Genomic DNA, 19,148 nt, shown 5'->3' on the forward strand with positions numbered 1-19,148 from the left:
CATAAATTGTTAGTATATCTGTGTTCAAAATCACAAAACCGGTATATACGAAATAATCTGGAAACAATTAAACCAGAAAATCAGAAACGTTAAACAAACATCCGAACCCACATAATTCACTGTGTATCCTTAAAGGAATTTAATCCTCTCACTGTACCCGAGGTTTTGGACTACTTCCTTGTAGCGGAACCTCAAATGCCACTAACTTTGTTGAACTCGACGAACAGAGCACTCACACGACTCTATGATATTTTTTGTTTTGAAAACAAATGCAGAGAACAGTTTTGAGGGGGAAAGAATCCAGATTTCAGTGTCTAAAATTTGAGGCTAAGACCTCTGAATTTGTAGACAATGAAAGGGTGAGATGGAGAGTTGCGATACAAAAAGTGTCTTTTGGGTGCACTTTAAAAGGTCATTTTCTCATTTCCATTCACACCTTAAAATCCCACCATAATTGGAACAGAGCTATCAGAGTAGTAACTTGAAATTGATCTCTTAAATAAAAAAAAATAAAAAAAACTTTGCCAAATGTAGCTTCTTCACTTACATTACAATTCTCTCTTTATTTCTCTATTAAGCATACATAATTCAGTTCAATACATCATCATTTTTGCTGCTATACGAATAAATTTACAATGAGGTTGATACAGACAGAATAACCAAAAAAAAAAAAAAAACTTTAAATAACACAGTTTCTATAAACAGAACAAATCAAATTCTTTAAGAAAATTTAAAGAAAACAAGTATTCAGTATCTATGTTGCTCGGACTCTTCCAAAATGCTCTCGGGTGCATGTCGGAACCGACACAAATGTGGAAACATTTTGGAGAGTTCGAGCAACTAGTTCAATATCTTTTGAGACATGTTGAGCACCTTTAGTTAGATTTCTGAGCCAGCAAACTTTCCAAGAATTTCTCCACATAATTCAGGCCACACTGTGTCTTCACAACGGGTAATACGGCAGGTACTTCCAGATAGAATTCTGAAACGGACCCGTCGAGCTTGCCCCAAAGTTTGAGCTGCTCTCGTGCTGCTTTAACGGCTGCTCTTGTTGCACAATGGACTGAAGCTGCTAGAAGCAGCGGCGGTTCACCAGATGCTGCAAAAAAGTAATCCAGAGGCTGATGAGGATTTGAAGTTTATGTGTTTAAGTTAAAATATAATAATAATTGGATTCACAGTAAACTATTTTTGGATATTTAGTGGATTTTTTAATATATATACAGGGGCTGGACAGAAGTTACTGGATCCTCGTAAACTTATGAATGAATATACATATGCCATATCGATCCAAAGTGAGATACAATGATTCTATTTGCAACATTTTCCGCTCAACCAAATGAAGAATGAGTTAAAAGACTGTCCACGACTTTCACAGTTATGAACGTTAAAAGACTGTCCACGATGTTCACAGTTATGAACGAACAAGCAAAGAACTTGGAAAACTTGTTGACAGCAGGGACAGGAAAGGAAACGAAGAAAGAGTAATACCTTTAGACGAGAGAATACGTTTTTCATGATGTCCGCTATTAACCACATGAACATTGAAATTCTGGGGTATGGTGTCAATTGTCGGGATCTTGTATGCCCAAGTGCTATTCGAGACCATTAAGCCGTCTTCGTTTGTAAGATATTCTTCGTGCATGAAAAATCCTATTCCTTGTACGAAAGCTCCTTCAATCTGCAAGGAAAAGAGAAGACATTTGCCACTATTTAGAACAATCTTGTAATCAAGAATTAGATAGTTCTGAAGTTTGAATAACAGCTCAAATGCATGATGCACCTCTAATTATATAAGCAAATTCTAATTACAAAATCTCAAAATCTACGATAAAGGGAAATACCTGTCCCATATCAACGGCTGGATTCAAACTCTGCCCGCAGTCATAAATAAGGTCCGACTGCAAAATTGTTGTCTGTCCAGTCAGAATATCAATCTCCACCTGCAAAAAAAGCACTATTGTTACATAGCCATATGAAATTGCTGCAGAAGATATATTGAGCTGCAAAATGGTCCATAATCCTTGAAGCAGACTGAAGCGGGGAACGTTACCAAGACATGGATGACAGAACCAGAAAAAGTGACAGAAACAACAAGTTTACCTCACTGACAGCAGCGCCGAAGTTCAAATAACTCATGGAACCGGATTCTGGTACATAATAAGAATTTGCTGCTAAATTTACTGACTGCATTTGTGCCTGCAAAACAAGGGGCGTGTGGGAGAGAAGTGCAAACTCAGATATTTAATAAACGAGAAAGATTGGCTAATCAACTTAAATTAACAAATGGTTCCCAAATTGCATGTATGTGATTGGTCCACCTATCGTTCCAAGCTATATACATGCAATTAGTTACTTTTAAGTGAATCACTTTGTTATGTCTTCAAATTGAATTCAAGACTAGACATTTCATAATGAATGACCCTGAGATTGCAGAGTTGAAATGTCGGAAAAAATGGAGGAGGTGGTCATATAGTGGGAAAACAAACCTGGCGAATCAGCATTGGCCAATCAACAGAACCATTTTGTTCCTGCAACTGTTTCTTCAGAGGGGTCAATCTTTCAACTAAGACATTACAGCAAAGTCTAACAGCTTCACAGCTTGATTCCGACGTAGTGCTACCTGCCGTAAACCCGCCTTGCACTACGCTTAAGGTGTCTGCTTGCACGACTCGTACTTTCTCGACAAGGTCTTCAGCCCAACTACTCTCAATTAAACCAAGAGCATAGGCAGTCATCTGTTTAACCTTTGTCCACAGTCCTTGGCCAATTTCAATCCCTCCAACCTCTACAACAATTGATCCGTCTAGCAAAATACTGACTTTTCCCGGGGTAGGTCGTTGCATAGCTTCATACACAATTGGCACTCGAGAAATACCCCTTTTCTTCCATGTATTTTTTTGGTTAAACTGTTCTACCATCTTGCTTCTTTGGGAAAAGCTCGAGGATGCAGCCAACTTCTCCATGATACTAGGCAATGTATATTCTCCTACTTCTGTTACAATGTTATCATAGAAAAAATTAAGACTTTCAATTGTATGAACATTTTTATTTCTCACACAGTCCACCTCCATCGATAGTAAACTCGATACGTGCTCCATTATAGCTTCGGCAATATAAGATCCTTGGACCTCACCAGGGGCACGCATAGCCGATTTGCTGGTAAGGTTCGTCTTGCATACTTTCACATCAAAAGATAAGGCACCCCAGTCATATTTTTTCAGTGCTTTAATCACATTTGATGGTAGGATAGGGCTTATATCTTCCGAGATACCGGCATTTATCAATATATCAAGATGCAATGCTGTAATCTTTCCGCTTGACTTAAATCCTACACTGTACGTTACTTTCATCGGGTGTCGACCTCCTGTCATTATCATGTCAGCGTTCCGGTTGACATATATCCTGACAGGTCGCCTTAACTTGTATGCTGCAAGTGCACAGGCTGTGGAGACCTAAAATCATACATAAACTTTGACATCAGAGTCGGAAAAGTTTACAAAGTAACACTAGAAGATAAACTAATAATGTTCCAAAATGTAACCATGCAGATTGTAAGTTCCCTATTATTATTACAACGTATTTTTTTTTTCAATATACTCACAGGCATTGCTCTGACTGCCTTGCCCCCGAAGCCACCTCCAACCCGTCTAGTAATTACACGGATATTGTGTTGAGGAACACCAAGACAACTGGCAATAACCTGATGCGCATTTTCAGGGCACTGGCTTGAAGTATAAACAACCATGCAGTTGTCTTCATCTGGAATTGCAAGGGCGGCCTGTGTTTCCATATAAAAATAGTACTCGGAACCGAGCCTTATCTGGAAATGATTAATAAAAGAGCTGATCAGTAACAAATTTGAACCTTTAGCATACATCTACGGTTAGCGTTAGACATGCTAGATCACCATCCAGGAAACAAAATTCAGGAAACGAACCGAACAGTAGAGAAATCGAAAGTACCTCAGCAGAGAGAATCTTGTGATCAGCTTCAGCCATTCCTTCTGAGAAATCGCCGACCTGTTTTGGATATAGAAATGGTGGGATTTGGATAAAGCTAGATTTCTCAACAGCTTCCTCAACTGTTAAAATGGGTGAATCTATATTTGCAGTGTCGTATTGAACAAGGGCCGTTCTTGCAGCCGCATCAGCAGACCTCTGACTGTCAGCAACCTGTGTCATTCGACCACCATATCGAACAACGTAAAAAAATAGTTCAAAATTCCTCTGGATTAAAGTGTATTAAGAATTAATAAGGAAACTTGAAGTGACTCACCACAACTGCAATTCTTTCACCAGCACATCGGGCGAGGTCGTCTGCAAATAAGGGCTCGGAACCAAAGAGTAACATAGCTCCTACGTTTGCCCCTCCACTTGGGATATCTTTATAAGTAATAATGTCGGTGACTCCTTCTGTTAACTGATTAGACTCAAGCTGGATTCCCTTTACAGCAGCTAATGGTTTTGTACTGTAGATAAACGCTCCATGCAGGCAGTTTGGTGGTGATGGAATGTCATCTACGTAAACAGCTTCACCTGCAATAGTATAAAAACCAGCACATTTGAAGTCTGGAATGTAGCAGACATTGTTGGAAAAGGTTTGGTGATGATCACATTAATAAGAACAAATAAGAGACAAATAAAATATAGTAGTAACAATAAAGATAAGAAAGAGTTGAAATTGAAAAACCCGATTCAAGGCACGCTATTGATGGCGTTGTCTTCAGAGTAGATTTCCGTCGCTACCCCGGTGCAAATAGCAAAGTGACGTTCTACTCCCAAGATACAACGAACCACTCAGGAATCATCTAATGTGCACTCAAATAGAAGTTCCGGAGAACACTTTTAATCTCTCGATGCTTTAAGTACTAGGAACTCAGAATAAGAAGAAAAACGGACTCTAGAAGAGAATGAAATTATAGAGAGCCTAAAGATCTAGATCTGCAATGGGATTGTATTTATATAAAGTGAAACACACCTCTTCATGAACAGATGTATCCGTTACACCTTTTCACAATGAATAGGTGTATCCTTTAAAGAATAGGTACCACCTTTTCATAATAAATTGTGTCTTGTCAAAGGTGCTTTTAAATTTTGAATTACTCCTAAAATTATTCCAACAAAGTTATCATTAAAATGATATGCAGATAAACTATATGTGTTAGAAAAATTAAAGCATGGCGAGAGGAATACGTGAAAACGAAGGCAGCAAAAAGGGAGAAGAAATGACCAAAACAACTGGTCTAGAAAAATACTGAACTTTTCCAAATCCACTTATATCTCAGGAACTTCAAAACAAAATGATTGTAATAATCCTAGGCATAGGTGTACCTTGTCCATTACCATTTATATCTCAAAAAGTCAGCAGCGTCAAAGCCAGAAAAAAGGGTATGAAAGAAAGTATTAAAAGGAGAGAACGAACCCGCAGCTTGCATTGCAGCTCCAACCTTCTTCATCGGTTTACCTACTGGACAGTACTCGGTACTTGATTCCACAACCTGCTTAGCAGAAGACAGTAGTGTTTGTTTTCTTCCCTGACTGATGCAACCATCCTTACTACTATTGGAAACTTTCTCAACCGAGATGTCATTAATTCCAGCGAGCAAACCACCAGAAATAGCAGAATGAACATCAGTGAAGGGATAAAGAAACTCGAAAACATAACAGACGGCCAAACTTGATCTGTACTCCGGGTGTAAAGTGCCATCTTCCGGTACCACTTCTAGTTTGACTAATTTAAGTGCTTCATATAAAACATGTACGTTTAATATCTTCCCGGTTAGATATTCCTCCACCTTTTTAGCCCTTGTTGCATGTTTTGTGCCATAAGCACCGAACGCCAACTTGATATTGTTTATCAGGACGTCATTCTGGCAGAGAGAAACATCAGCCTGGAAAGCAGCATTTACATATGCCAAAGCATTCCCGTGAGGTCGTGGAGCAGCTCGATAAGTTTCAAACAAAAATTTAGAATTTAAATCTTTCTTAAATGGGACTGAAACACTAAGAAGCACAGTCTTCAATTCTAGTGGTGGTCTCGATAATAATTCCTCCCATGTGAGCTTTTCAAGTCCATGACTGGTCATCAAGCTAACGCTAGCACAAAGCCCGAGAAATAATGTAGCAATATCTGAAGGAAAACCGTTCTTCTGTGCCATAACCAAATTTCCTCCCACGCTAGCAGAGTTTCTGACAAACGGTGTAGCGATCTTCTCCATGTGGTAAGCTAGCTTTTGGGACACCAACTTCCCATATGAACCCGAATCGACTTTGTTTTCGTCTTTCAAGAACGAAATGAGTTTAGAGATAGTCACAGTTGCTCCGACTTCAATGCCAGTCTGATCACTTTTGATGATTGAGAGTTCAGGAATGTACCTGAGATCAACGTAATGATCATATCGCTGAGTTTCCTTATAATAACCCGTGCCGGTATTACCAACGACTAGTTTAAAATTTGCACCGTTTTCCGTCACATTGGAGTTCAACAAGCTCCGTAGCTCCTCAAGGGAAACAGGACTGTACCAAGGGTACTTTGAGGAGTCCAAATTCGTGGCTGATTCACTTTTCAAGAACTCGGGATATGTACAAAAATTCTTGGTTGGATAATAGGGAGGTAATTTACTTACTTTCAGTTCCTTGGAATCTCCCTTTTTCCAAAAAGAATTGAACCCCAAATCCTCTATATCAATATCAGCAGCAAAAGTCTTGCAGGCATCAGCAATGGGACGGTATCCAGTGCACCGACAAAGGTTCCCCGCTATGGCCTTTTCAGCTTCGGATGAAGTAAGCTTAGAGAATCCTGGTGGAGGATCCGGCTTGTTTCCTTTTTCAGCATTGACAAGAGCTGAGAAAAATGACATACACATGCCGGGAGTGCAAAAGCCGCATTGAGAAGCATGGAAACCGGCGAATCTTTCATGAATAGAGTGGAAACCGTCTCTGGTGTTCCCAAGGCCTTCACTAGTAGTAATTGAACAACCATTTAAACTGCAAAGAAGTGTAAGGCACGAACTCACGCTAAAATCTTCGACCTTTTTAAGCTTCGAATCATACTTCGATACAAGAACAACACAAGCCCCACAACCACCTGTAACCATAAAAATAAGCAAATACTTGTGAAAGGGGCATACTTGAGGCTAACGGAATAACAGAATCAGAACCAGATTAAAGATGGAAGGTGAACAAATGATACACCTCTAAAAGTCTAATGAAGCAAAAAGGATTTCTATTTAGGGTGTGTTCGGTATGGCGGAATAAGTGTTCTTGGAAAATAAGTGAATTTCTACTTATTTTCTCATGTTCGTTTGGGTAGTGAAAAATAAGTGAATTTCTAACTTATTTTCTCATATTCGTTTGGTTGGTAGAAAATATTTTTCGAAAAATACCCACCCAAGCCCCACGAACTCCACCCCCTCTCGCCACCCCCCACCGCGTGGACCCATACCACACCAACCTCCACACCCCACCCCCCAATAAAAAAAATTGAAGTTTTTAATTTTCTTTTCTGGATTTTCTACACCACCACATCTCCCTCCCAAAAAAAAAAATCTTAAAAAAAGTTTTAAAAGTTACTTTTTTAGAATTTTTACACCACCCACCCTCCCAACACCCCACCGGGTCTTCCAAAAATTTTAATTTTTAACCATGCAAACTTTCAATTTTTATAATTTTTTTATAAAGGTAAAATTAAATATGAAGTAGAAAATTCGGGAGGGGGTAGGGGGTGCGTGCAGGGGTGGGTGTAGAGAATCAAAAAAAGAAAACTTTTCAAAGCTTTTAAAAAAAAAAATGAAGGGGGTGGTGGGATGTCGCGAGAAGGGGGGGGGGGGGGGCGGTCAAGGGGGTGGTGGGGTGAAAAATAAAAAAAAAACCTTTTTTTAATAAAAAAGGAAAAAAAATTTGGGGGGGAGGGGGGGGGGGGGGGGAGGGATGTGGTGGTGTAGAAAACCCAGAAGAAAAAATAATTTTTTTGGGAGGGGGTGGGTGATGCATGGGTTGCGGGAGTGGTTGGGGGTTGGGTTGGGTGGGGGATGGGTGGTGCATGGGTTGCGGAAGTGGTTGGGCTTTGGTAGTTAGGGGTTGGGTGGTTAGTGAAATATCACTTGTGGACTTGTTCTCCCTAGTTTGATTAGAGAAGTCATTTTCCCATTTTTAAGGAATTTGTTTTCCTACGGAAAATATTTTCCTAAATTTTTTATCAAAGGAATATGAGAAAATTTGAAAACATTTTACGGAAAATGTTTTCCTCAATATTGAACACACCCCTAGTCTAAATCAGCAAACAATGAATTAAACATCTCATTTAACATGTAATCTATGTAGAAAAACTACAGAAGTTAGCCATTTTATTTCATTGTACCAGGAAAGTAATTCTACACTCGGAAGCTGCAGTAGTTAGCCGACTATGTAAATCAGTTCCATATGGTGAAACCTTAAACTCTTTGTTGTTTTGATTAGTAACCTTAACTCTTAAGATTTAGATTAATCGAAAATAAAGGACATATTATTTAAAGAACTGATTGAACAACTCCTAATTAACCAGAAGAAAGAGAGGAAAAGGAATTACATAAAGTAGTTTAGGAATTACATAAAGTAGTTTAGTATGAAACTAAAAACTCCATTTACTTTATGGATGTGTTCGGTATGAAGAAAGTGTTTTTCACTGAAAATTTTTTCCTGAAAAATGTGTTCTTGAAAAATAGGTATATTATATCTCACGTTTGGTTGGATAGTGGAAAATAAGTAAGTTGTCAATCGGTTGGTTGGTAGAAAATAATTTTTGAAAAATACCACCCATGCCTCACTAACTCCACCACCCCATATCACACCAACCACCATACCCTCCCCACCTCCACCACCCACCCCAAGCACCCCCCCTCCACTCTCCAACCACTTCATTTTCACCCACCCCTACCCCACCCCAACCCCACCGTGCTCTAGCCAACCCTCCCACCCACCAACCCCTCCCAAATTTTCAATTTCATATATTTTATTTAACTTTTATAAAAAAATTCTTATCCACCCCACCACCACCCTCACCCCCACCCCCACCTCCCAACTACGACCCACCCCTCACCAAATTTAACCACACAAACTTTTCAGTTTTATAAATTTTTTATGAGGGTAAAATTAGATATAAACTTTTCTTTTAAAAGAAATTATTTTTGTTAGAGGGGGTGTTGGGCCCGCCAGGGGGGGGGGAGGGGCAGTAGTAGAAAACCAAAATTATTAAAAAAAGAATTAATATTTTTTTTTTGGGGGGGGGGGGGGGGTCCCACGGGAGGGCAGGGCCGATGGGTGGTGTAGAAAAATAAATTTAAGAACTTTAAAAAAAAAAATGGGGTTGGGGGAGGGTGGTGGAGGGGGTGGGTTGGGGTGGGGTGGGGTGGGTGCGTGGGGTTGTGGGAGTTGTTGGGTTTGGTGGTTGGGGGTGGGTTGGGTGGTGGTTGGTGAAATGTCGATTGTTCACTTATTTTCCCTACTTTGACTAGAAAAGTCATTTTCTTCATTTTTTAGGAACTTATTTTCCAATAGAAAATATTTTTCAAAAAATTTGATCAAACGAACATGAGAAAAATGAAAAACATTTTCCGAAAAATATTTTCCTACCTAGTTCCTACCGAACACACCCTATATGGAAAAAGAGAATAAAAAGCTTGCAACCCACGGTATAAAAGAAACCAATTCATGTGAATGGAAGATGTCATTGCATGAAAAAACTTCAAGCATCTGGTGTCCGGAATCCAATGGCTTGATTAATCCATTATAGCACTGTGTCTTGAAAAGGACCTCATTCTCAAGATTCAAACCCGAGACATTTGGTTAAGGGTGAAAAAACCTTTACCATCCCACCACAACCTTCGGTGGTCAGAATAAGAAATCTAATCATGCACAGAAGTCAAACCCAATGCAGAAGAAAGAAAGCACCCTAAAGAAATTCCTAATAAGTTGACATAAACTTTCTGCAGGATGATTGGTGAATCAGAAAAGTACAGTAGAAGTCAAATTTCCAAGAAAAGCACAGAAGCAACGCAAAGGGAGGATTTTCCATAAGAATGCCAATTTAAGTATCTACAGCTTTAATATTCCCTATGTACTAGTACCAAAACAAATAGCTAGTATAGAACCATCAAATTTCAGTTCCAAATTCCAGAGACAAAAACACTTAGTGATTTTTTCTGTTGTGAATGGGCCCGGACAAGTATTGACAAAATAGCCCAACACCGAATTAAGTGGCTATATTTGGAATCCAAATTGATAAATAGCGATTTATGGAACAAATTAGGCTTGTGTATTATGTTGCAACTTGCAAAGTCTATGTCTCTTATCCCCCTTTCTTTGATCCTACTGTAGTATCCTTACTTTCAGTACTTCAATTGTAATTCATTCAAGTATCAGTTTGATTACTAGCTATTGTAATTGCATCAGTTCCTATTTTGGTTACTGTTTCATTGGCGTTTGTTACATTTTCTTATCTGTCCAGCCTTAACGCACAGAGTTATCTGTTTACCGGTACCTGATGAGAGGTAGCAGGTATCATAAAATTAGTTGAGGTGCACGCAAACTGGTTGGACACTACGGTTATTAAAACATATAGTATACCTGTAACAGAATGGTAAAACAAAAAAAAAAGGAGAATTACCTTCGCCACAACCAAGTTTTGGACTCTTGAAACAAGTGCCAGAGCGCAAGAACTGAAGCAAAGTTGTAGAAGGATCAATACATGGCAACTCAAACCTCTCTCCATTAACTGCAAAAACCAAACTGCCTTTTTTCTGTCTTTCCTCCATTTATATAACAAGATTCTTTGGCTAGCTCAAACAGTGAAACAGATAACTTTCACACTGACCCTTTATCAACAATCTTGTCTTCTTCTACTTTGTTTTCACTGACTCAGCTGAAAAAACATCAGAACTGAAAAAATGTTGTCTTCGTCTACTTTTTGAGCTGAAAAAATATCAAAACTGAAAGAAAAAGCTTTATGGTACACATGCAAAATGGTCAACATACAACATATATAGTAGATTAATTCGCCATGTTCTTGCATATATCATTATTGGTTAAATTATAAAGACTTCTGAGCTTTCATGTGGTCCATTACTTCAGAAAATTATAAGCTAAGAGCCTGTTTGGATGGGCTTATGCCTAAGCTGTTTGCAGCTTATAAGCTAAAAACAAATAAGTTCGGGTAGTCTAACTTATTTTTTTTAGTTTATAAGCTGCTTTAGATAAGTTAAGTCAAATGGACCTAATTATATTTTTGAACTTATTTTAAGCACAAAATAATTTTAAGCTGACCAGTCAAACACTGAAAGCAACTTATAAGTCAATCAAACGGGCTCTAAGAGGATTTGATATATAGGTATGGCCATTATTTTTTGAGGCCATTAGTTTTTGTACTTTTTTAATTTGTGTTGACTTTTAGAGAATACATTTATTATTTTATTATATAGAAACATGAGTTTCACAAGCTGGATCGTCGACATCATTCCAAAGGTAATTTCGAAATTGTATGATTTTAGTGCCTTAAGAATATTATATTTGACTGCTTTATTAGGTGTACTTTTATCATTATTGGACATAAAAGCTGCCCATATTTTGTTTTCAACCTTTTGTCCGATGAAAAAGCTGCACCTCACTTTAACTTCCTATGCTATAGGGCCCAGCTGCTTTCCCTGTTTTCACGGCTCTTTGGTTCCTTACATTTTCTTTAACACCAGCGGACCCACCTCTTTATTTTGGATAGACAAATTTCATTTCTCTTTACTGTGTATTACTACTATTAATATGCGTATTAATTACTCTGTTACTAGTATATATTACTTCTATTAACTTGTTCGTTTTAGTGGCAAATCAATTTTTATTTATATAAGTCATTCAATTTTTCATCTGAATTCCTTCAAATGTTAATTACGTACTCCATTAATACTCATATTTTATTTACAAAACATTTTATAGATGAAATAAGGAACTCAAAGGCTATGTGATTGTTGTTTGTTCTTATACTAATGTTAATAATATTTATCCACGGTTAATTTTACGTTTAATGAAATGATTTATTATCATACAAAAATATAACTTTTCAAAGCGTTTCAAATAGTCTAAAACAAAAAAAAAATATACTATAATATAAATTATTAAATCCGTGCTTCCAAAACTTTTAGCTTTTCACACATTTTCACGAAAAATCGTAAACTGTGTAGATTTTTTTTTAATTGCATAGGGATAAAATTATATATTGGGCCGTGCTAGCACGGGATCCAGTATCTAGTATATATATATTGATGACACACTAGCATTGAGAAACTGCCACGTAAGTATTGTGCTCTGAGGAAAAGAACTATTCCCTCCGTGTGACACTTTTTGCCTGCAGAGATTCAAACCTACATGAATAAGGATAATTTTAAATTTTGTGATTCTAAATTAAAAATATATAAAATTTACAAAAATCCTCTTAAATCTTGTAATATTATATATTTCAAATAAGATATTGAAATTAAAAATTACTGGATATAAAAATTGCTCCATCCATTTTAATTTAAGTGTTTTAGTTTGTCTGGACACAGAGTTTAAGAAATAAAACGAGATTAAAAATAATCAAAACTTTAATCTTTATTTATATGAAAGAATTACAGGTCATAATAACTTTATAAATATATTTCTATGCAGGTAATGCAAAAACAATTAAAAAATAGAGGCAAATTTTTAAGAATGGTTTATTTATACTCTAAATGATTTTTATAATTTAAAAAATATTCCATCTGTGACAACGACTTGTTTATTTATATAAACAATAGATAATTTGAGAGAAGTGAAACTTAAATATACACACATGCATGTACCTACATATATATACATACTTACTGCATATAATATTGAAATAACAATCATAAAAAATAGCATTAGATTTTGTCACAAATTTATAAAAGTATTATTCTACTTATAATATTAATGAACTTAAATAAGAATCTATAAATATCTAGATTAAAAATATAAACATTATATATAATATAAAAATGTATTATATAAATGGAAGATTGAAAAAACAAGGGTGAAATAGTCATTGCATTGGATAAAGGGGGTAGAATGTCTATTGTTCAAAGTTGAGGGGGGAGTTTGATTTTTAAAGCAAAGTTGGGGGGTGAAAATGATTTTACTCCCTAGGTTTATATTTTGTAATATTGATTGTTTCTATCCAATTTGCTGCTTTTATATTCAGCTTCCGTTTGGCCATAAATTTTGGAAGCATTTAAAATATATTTTCAAATATCTATTTGGCTAAAGAATTTTGAGAAATTTTGAAAATATAAATCTTCAAATTTCAAAATCTGTTCGAGACTTATTTTTTGTCCAAGATATAATCATTGGTTTTTTGTTTTTGTTTTAACATTTAAAACTTGCCCAATTTTTTATATTTTGTAAGTGAAAAAAAAAACCCATCTAAGTTTTTACAGTCCTTCAGCCGTTTCATAATAAGTGGTGTTTTTATCTTATGCACACACCTTAAGAAATTGCTCACTTGTAGAAAATTAGGAGTATCTTTACCAACTTACCTCTAATCAAAATTTACCGCTTTCCTAGAAAAGCTACTTAATGATTCTTGATTATGTAAATAAGATTAATTTTGGAAGAATATGATCAATTTCTTTCTTGAAATCCTAAAACGTTACTTATTTTGAAACAAATTCAAAAGCCTAAAACACTATTTATTTAGAAAAGGAGGAAGTATATTGTAATGGATTCACTAAATCAGTATAAATAATAAATTTCAAACTTAATAAATAAAATAAACTATGCTAAAATTACAAATTCAAATTAATAAAATCTAAATCTTAAATTCGTTTTCTCCAGAGTGCTTGTTTGGATGATTGTTACATATTGTTGTATCATGTTGTATTATATACTTCGATGAACATATAACATTTTGATAGAAGTATCATTTTTCATTGATATAATATCACGTATTAGAAATTTAAAGAATAAAGTTAATATTATAAATAAGAAAGGATATGGGTAGAGTTATTATAAAACAAAATAGAATTATTAAATTGTAAAAAAATATGATGATGATGCCGTCATTACATAAAAAGTTTGATGTCTCAATCCATTCCAAGGGCATGTGATGGTTACCCAACGAACGTAGCACTGTTCATAAATCATAACCATTCCTAATTCTTACCAAGTTTTAATTTGTTCAAATTTTTTTATAATTTATTTAATTACCTAATTGATTTTTGTTCTTTATTAATTGAAATTATATAACATATCAAACAAAATAAAAAATTTATAAGGTTTTCATGGGTCAACAAGTAATAACTTTATCCAAAACTAAGGAAAAAGCTAAAAATATCATGAATCATTACTTACTATATACACAATAACATCAATTAACATTAGTTCAAATACACATTTTTTCATTAATAAGAAAATAAGCATAATGCAATTAGTAATTAATCCTTGGGACCTTGATATAATTAAGCCTCTGCTTATATTAGAGCAGCCAATAGCTTTGATTTTATTTGTAGTCTAAGGCTCCTCTTAAGTAGGTAGCCTATTAATTTTGATAATCGTAGATACATATTGAATAGCTCACATTTATTGATTTTTCTTGATATTGTAAGCCTATGCTTATACTGGATTAGATCATATATATCGACATTTCTCCTAGTAGCTCCCCATATAGGGAAGCCTATAATCTTGATATTCAATATTACACGTTATTTAAAAGCAATAAGGAAGTGTCATTGAAATGCAGAGGCGATTTAGAATTTGATCACTGATTTTGTAATATCATTTTATTAATTTTGAAATGGAAAACTTCTTCATGAATAGCAAACTTTATTAAAAGTTCTGATTTGTAGGAGTACAATTCTTCATTGTTTCTATAGGAGATCGACAAATATAACATGAAAGATATTTGTTGAAACATTTCTCCTATTCTAATTGTAACTAGTCATAAGAGATTATTTTCTCTTGGAAAAATGATAATATTTACACTTTAAATTACATAAATAAAATAGTGAAATTGTGAGGAGTTTGAACTTGTGGGTTTACATTTTCTTAATAAACATCTGGTACTATTTTAGCGATTCATATTCGTCGCATAGGGCCCATTAAGCCAGATAAGGCACTCTTTAATGTCCCTACTCGAAAAAAATTGTTGATCGAGATCGTGAAACTATCACTTGAGAAGTAATTAAGTAAGTTGGTCCTTGTTTAATCATAATATAATAATAATAATAATAATAATAATAATAATAATAATAATAATAATAATAATTCTTAGGTCAGGGACGGCTATGATAATTTATCCAATAGTCAATAGATGTTGACAGTCACTTCAATATTACTTGGCGAAAACATCAACTTGGGATGAATTATTTAAATTAAAATAAAGAAGATTTCTTTCGTTTCAAAAAGGGATAAGAGATCAACATCTGCCAGACGTATCGTATTTGAATTTTCTTTGCTTTTAATGTTAAATTATTTATTCAGAAAATTAAAGGTTCCTTCAATTATTTTAATTTAAATAATTGACTTATATGCATACTTTTTGGAACAGAAATTATAAATTTAGAAACTAAGAAAATGGAAGGCACGACTAAACTTCAATTTTAAATTGAAACTTATCAATCAACTTTTTAAAAAGCTTACTTAACAGCTACTTCACAACAAATGACCAAACGAAATTATCCGGTTCCACGAATTAGTATATCAGCCACATGTTTGACCTCTCTTATGTGCATATAATATATACATCCCCATCTCGATCCTCATCCATTCGTCTTTTTTGTCGAAGAAGATTTTTTTTCTTTTTTCTTTTTGTCATCTTGAGGTCAGGGAAAGATCCGATGTATGACAGATGGGCTCACGAGAACCCAATAGCTTTTTTTTATACCTTGTATATTTATTAAGAAATTAACTAAATATTGTTACATATTTGATTGTTAACGTACTGATCCGTTATTAATATTATATATTAACTCAAGATCATTATAAAAATTCATAAACTTCAAATTCTGAATCCGTCTCTGCTAGATGTTCGTACGGTTGGTGAGAGGACCTAGGAATCCTCTCACCAACAATATACATAGAATGACCCAAATGGAGGGTTTCCCCAGCAATCGCACGTACAACAAAAGAAATTTCTAATGCAATCTAGTTGAAGTAGTTTCCCACATGTTTTTAGCATCAGTTCTAGATATTGCAACGCGCCAATATAGTTGCACATAAGTTTAGGCGAGTTGACTTTGTCTCTCAGGATCCACCACAGGTTGAGTTTGAGAGCCGTGTGATGGATGACTATCAACATAAAATGAAAATGACACTATAACTACTTCAAAACAAAATTAAAAAGTAGGTAGAATTTAACTTTTGAAAATATCAACTCAATACATTCTCAAACAATATCAGTTGTGACCGACATCCAATCAAATCACAATAACCATAAACCAACATTGGTGTTTCATGCCACAGTGTTGTTGTTACATTCCATAAGCCGTTATTAATATGACCCAACTTATTATTAGTAAAACCTTTTTTTATTTAAATTATAATAACTTGTCATAGGAGATTATTTTTTCTTGGTAAATATAAAAAAATATACTCTTGAAATTAGAAGAATACGATACTGAAATTGTGAGAAATTTGAACTTGTCGGTTTTCATTAGTAAATAACAGTTAACTAATGAAATTGGTTCTGATAAGCTCAATTGTTTGACTGAAATCTTACTCTTCTAAAATGTGAAGGATGTTTATTTTATTATTTTGAAAAGTTAATGGGAGCTTTGGGTAACTAGAAAAACATAGAAGTTAGGCTGTGATTAACTTATCCAATAGCCAAAAGAAGTCGTCGAATTGGCAGTCACTTAATTTATTAAATAGATAATCTTTTAAATAAAGATAAAGAAGACACCTTTCTTTTTCAAAGAATATGAGACTAAAGTATTTGAAATTTCTTTTTTTGTTTAATGTTACTTATTTATTATCACGAAAGCAGCCTTCATATAAACTTTTAAACTAGGAAAACATATAAAAATAATATCAAAATTCTTCCATAAAGAATAAGGAAAAGTTGCCAAATTTGTGGCACCAAAACAAATCACACGCCTAACTCAATTTGGGTCATTACGGGCGTGAATTGCATTCCTTTGTGGGCTGAATTTTAGTTCCTCCCTTGGGTTCTTCTTGGCCTCCATGTGGGCCCTTTATCTTGGGCTTCGTGTGGACCCTATCCTATTATTTGCAGGACTGTCCTTCGCTGGGGGTGGTCTTTAATTTTTAGCCCTCAAAATGGTGGTCTTTAATTTTTATCCCTCAAAATGGTAAAGTTTGGCCTTCAGGCAGAATTTCTGCCTTACGGCAGAATTTGCATGGGCAGAAATTCTGCCTGTTTCGCTGGACAGATTTGCAAAATTCTGCCTTGCGATTTTTTTTTTTTACTGAGCTGGGGTTCGAACCCACAATCTCGGGGTGTTAGGCGAGGGGTAAAACTTAAAGACCACCAATTTGAAGGGCAAAAATTAAATACCACCCCAAATGAAGGCATTCCGCAGAAAAAAAATAAAAAAATTCAGGCCATTCGCACGAATGTCCTTATTCAGGAGTGGTCTTTAATTTTTGTCTCAAATTGCTAGTCTTTAAGTTTTGCCCTTCGGCACTTTAAGTGGCCGAAAATATCCCTGAGATTCTGGTTCGAACCCCAACAGAGTATAAAAAATAAAATTTCGCAAAGCAGAATTTGTAGCAAATTAGGCCTATTTTGGTAAGGCCCAACATCTATAGAATCGCAGCAGAGTTAAAAAAAAAATTGTAAGGACAGTTATGTCTTAAGGCATAGTTTCTATATAGAAGTTATCCCTTAAGGTATAACTTTACCCCTTGTACGATACAACTTTTGCCTTAGGCATAACTTAGAACTACAGAAGTTGTGCCTTATAGGCCTAACTTGAAACTACAACATAACTAATTCATTTTTTTTTTTGCGCGGATTGCCCTTCGTTTGGGGTGGTCTTTAAATTTTGCCCCTCAAATTTGTGGTCTTTAAATTTTGCCCTTCATATTTGTGGTCTTTAAATTTTGCCCTTTGCTTGGAAAGATGGGCGAATACATGAAGTTCTAGGTTCGAACCCCCGCTCAGGCATAAAATAAAAAAATAATTTCGCAAGGCAAGACTGGGGGAGTGTATGCCGGATCCAGCATACAATCTTTAAGAAAAAGTTAAAGTTATGCCGGATCCGGCATAACTAAAAGTCTGCCCCTCAAGGCAAAGTCTGCCCCCTCTGGCAGACTTTTAGTTAAACATAACTAAAAGTCTGCCGGAGGGGGCATACAAAATTTAAACTTTGCCTTATAAGGCAAACTTTTAGTTATGCCTTAAGGAAAACTTACGCCTTATGGGGCATAATTTTAGTTATGTTTTATGGGCACACTTTTAGTTAAGGCATTACTAAAGGTTTACCTTGAAAAGTTAAAAAAAAATACATATATATGCTTCAAGGCAAAGTTTGCCCATAAGGCATAAGTATGCCCCCATCGGCATAAGTTTGGTAATTCCTTAACAAGTTTATGCCGATGGGGGCATACTTTTAATGGGAAAACTTTTATGCCGGATCCGGCATAAACTTGTGAAGGAATTATCAAAGTTATGCCGGAACCGACATACTTATGCCAAGTCTGCCCATAAGGCATAAGTATGCCGGGTCCGGCATAACTTTGCTAATTCCTTCACAAGTGTATGCCGATGGGGGCATAGCGAAATTTAAACTCTGCCTTGCGAATTTTTTTTAAAATTTTGACTGTGTGGGGGTTTGAATCTGAAACCCATGGGATTTAGCGAAGGGCAAAATTTAAAGATTTCAAATATGAGGGGCAAAATTTAAAGACCACCCCAAAAGAAGGGCAATTCGCAAATTTAGGCCTTATAAGGCCTAACTTTAGCGAAACCTTACCTCACTAATTTTTTCTTTTGGTTGAGCCGGGCTTCGAACTCAGAACCTCAGGATATTTTCGACCACTTTTTTAGGCGAAAAACAAAAATTAAAGACCAACAAGTTGAGGGGCAAAATTAAAGAGCAGAGCATTTGAAGGACAATCTGCGCAAAAAATAAATAAAAATCCGTCTCTTAGACTTGGATTTGGACCTTT

The 19,148-nt window shown here is 35.4% G+C and overlaps 1 protein-coding gene across 1 annotated transcript; it reads right to left on the reverse strand.

Moving 5' to 3' along the window:
• Window positions 1–543: 543 nt before the first annotated feature.
• LOC132600695 (abscisic-aldehyde oxidase-like) lies at window positions 544–11,113 on the reverse strand. The gene is made up of 10 exons (XM_060314020.1): window positions 10,645–11,113; window positions 5,425–7,089; window positions 4,279–4,538; window positions 3,966–4,175; window positions 3,605–3,823; window positions 2,490–3,455; window positions 2,104–2,199; window positions 1,845–1,943; window positions 1,492–1,681; window positions 544–1,099 (listed from the first exon to the last, which is right to left on the reverse strand). Exons 1-10 carry the CDS (start codon window positions 10,790–10,792, stop codon window positions 876–878), a joined length of 4,077 nt encoding a protein of 1,358 aa, XP_060170003.1. The 5' UTR covers window positions 10,793–11,113; the 3' UTR covers window positions 544–875.
• Window positions 11,114–19,148: the final 8,035 nt, after the last annotated feature.

Source organism: Lycium barbarum, chromosome 6 (assembly GCF_019175385.1).
Source record: "Lycium barbarum isolate Lr01 chromosome 6, ASM1917538v2, whole genome shotgun sequence".
Classification (NCBI taxonomy): Eukaryota; Viridiplantae; Streptophyta; class Magnoliopsida; order Solanales; family Solanaceae; genus Lycium; species Lycium barbarum.

Coding starts and splice junctions, on each gene's coding strand:
- LOC132600695 (XM_060314020.1), bottom strand. CDS start 10,792: ATGGAGGAAAGACAGAAAAAAGGCAGTTTGGTTTTTGCAGTTAATGGA. Junction 4,539..5,424: donor AGCTGCAATGCAAGCTGCGG/GTTCGTTCTCTC, acceptor ATACTATTGCAG/GTGAAGCTGTTTACGTAGAT. Junction 2,200..2,489: donor GGCCAATGCTGATTCGCCAG/GTTTGTTTTCCC, acceptor CTTGTTTTGCAG/GCACAAATGCAGTCAGTAAA.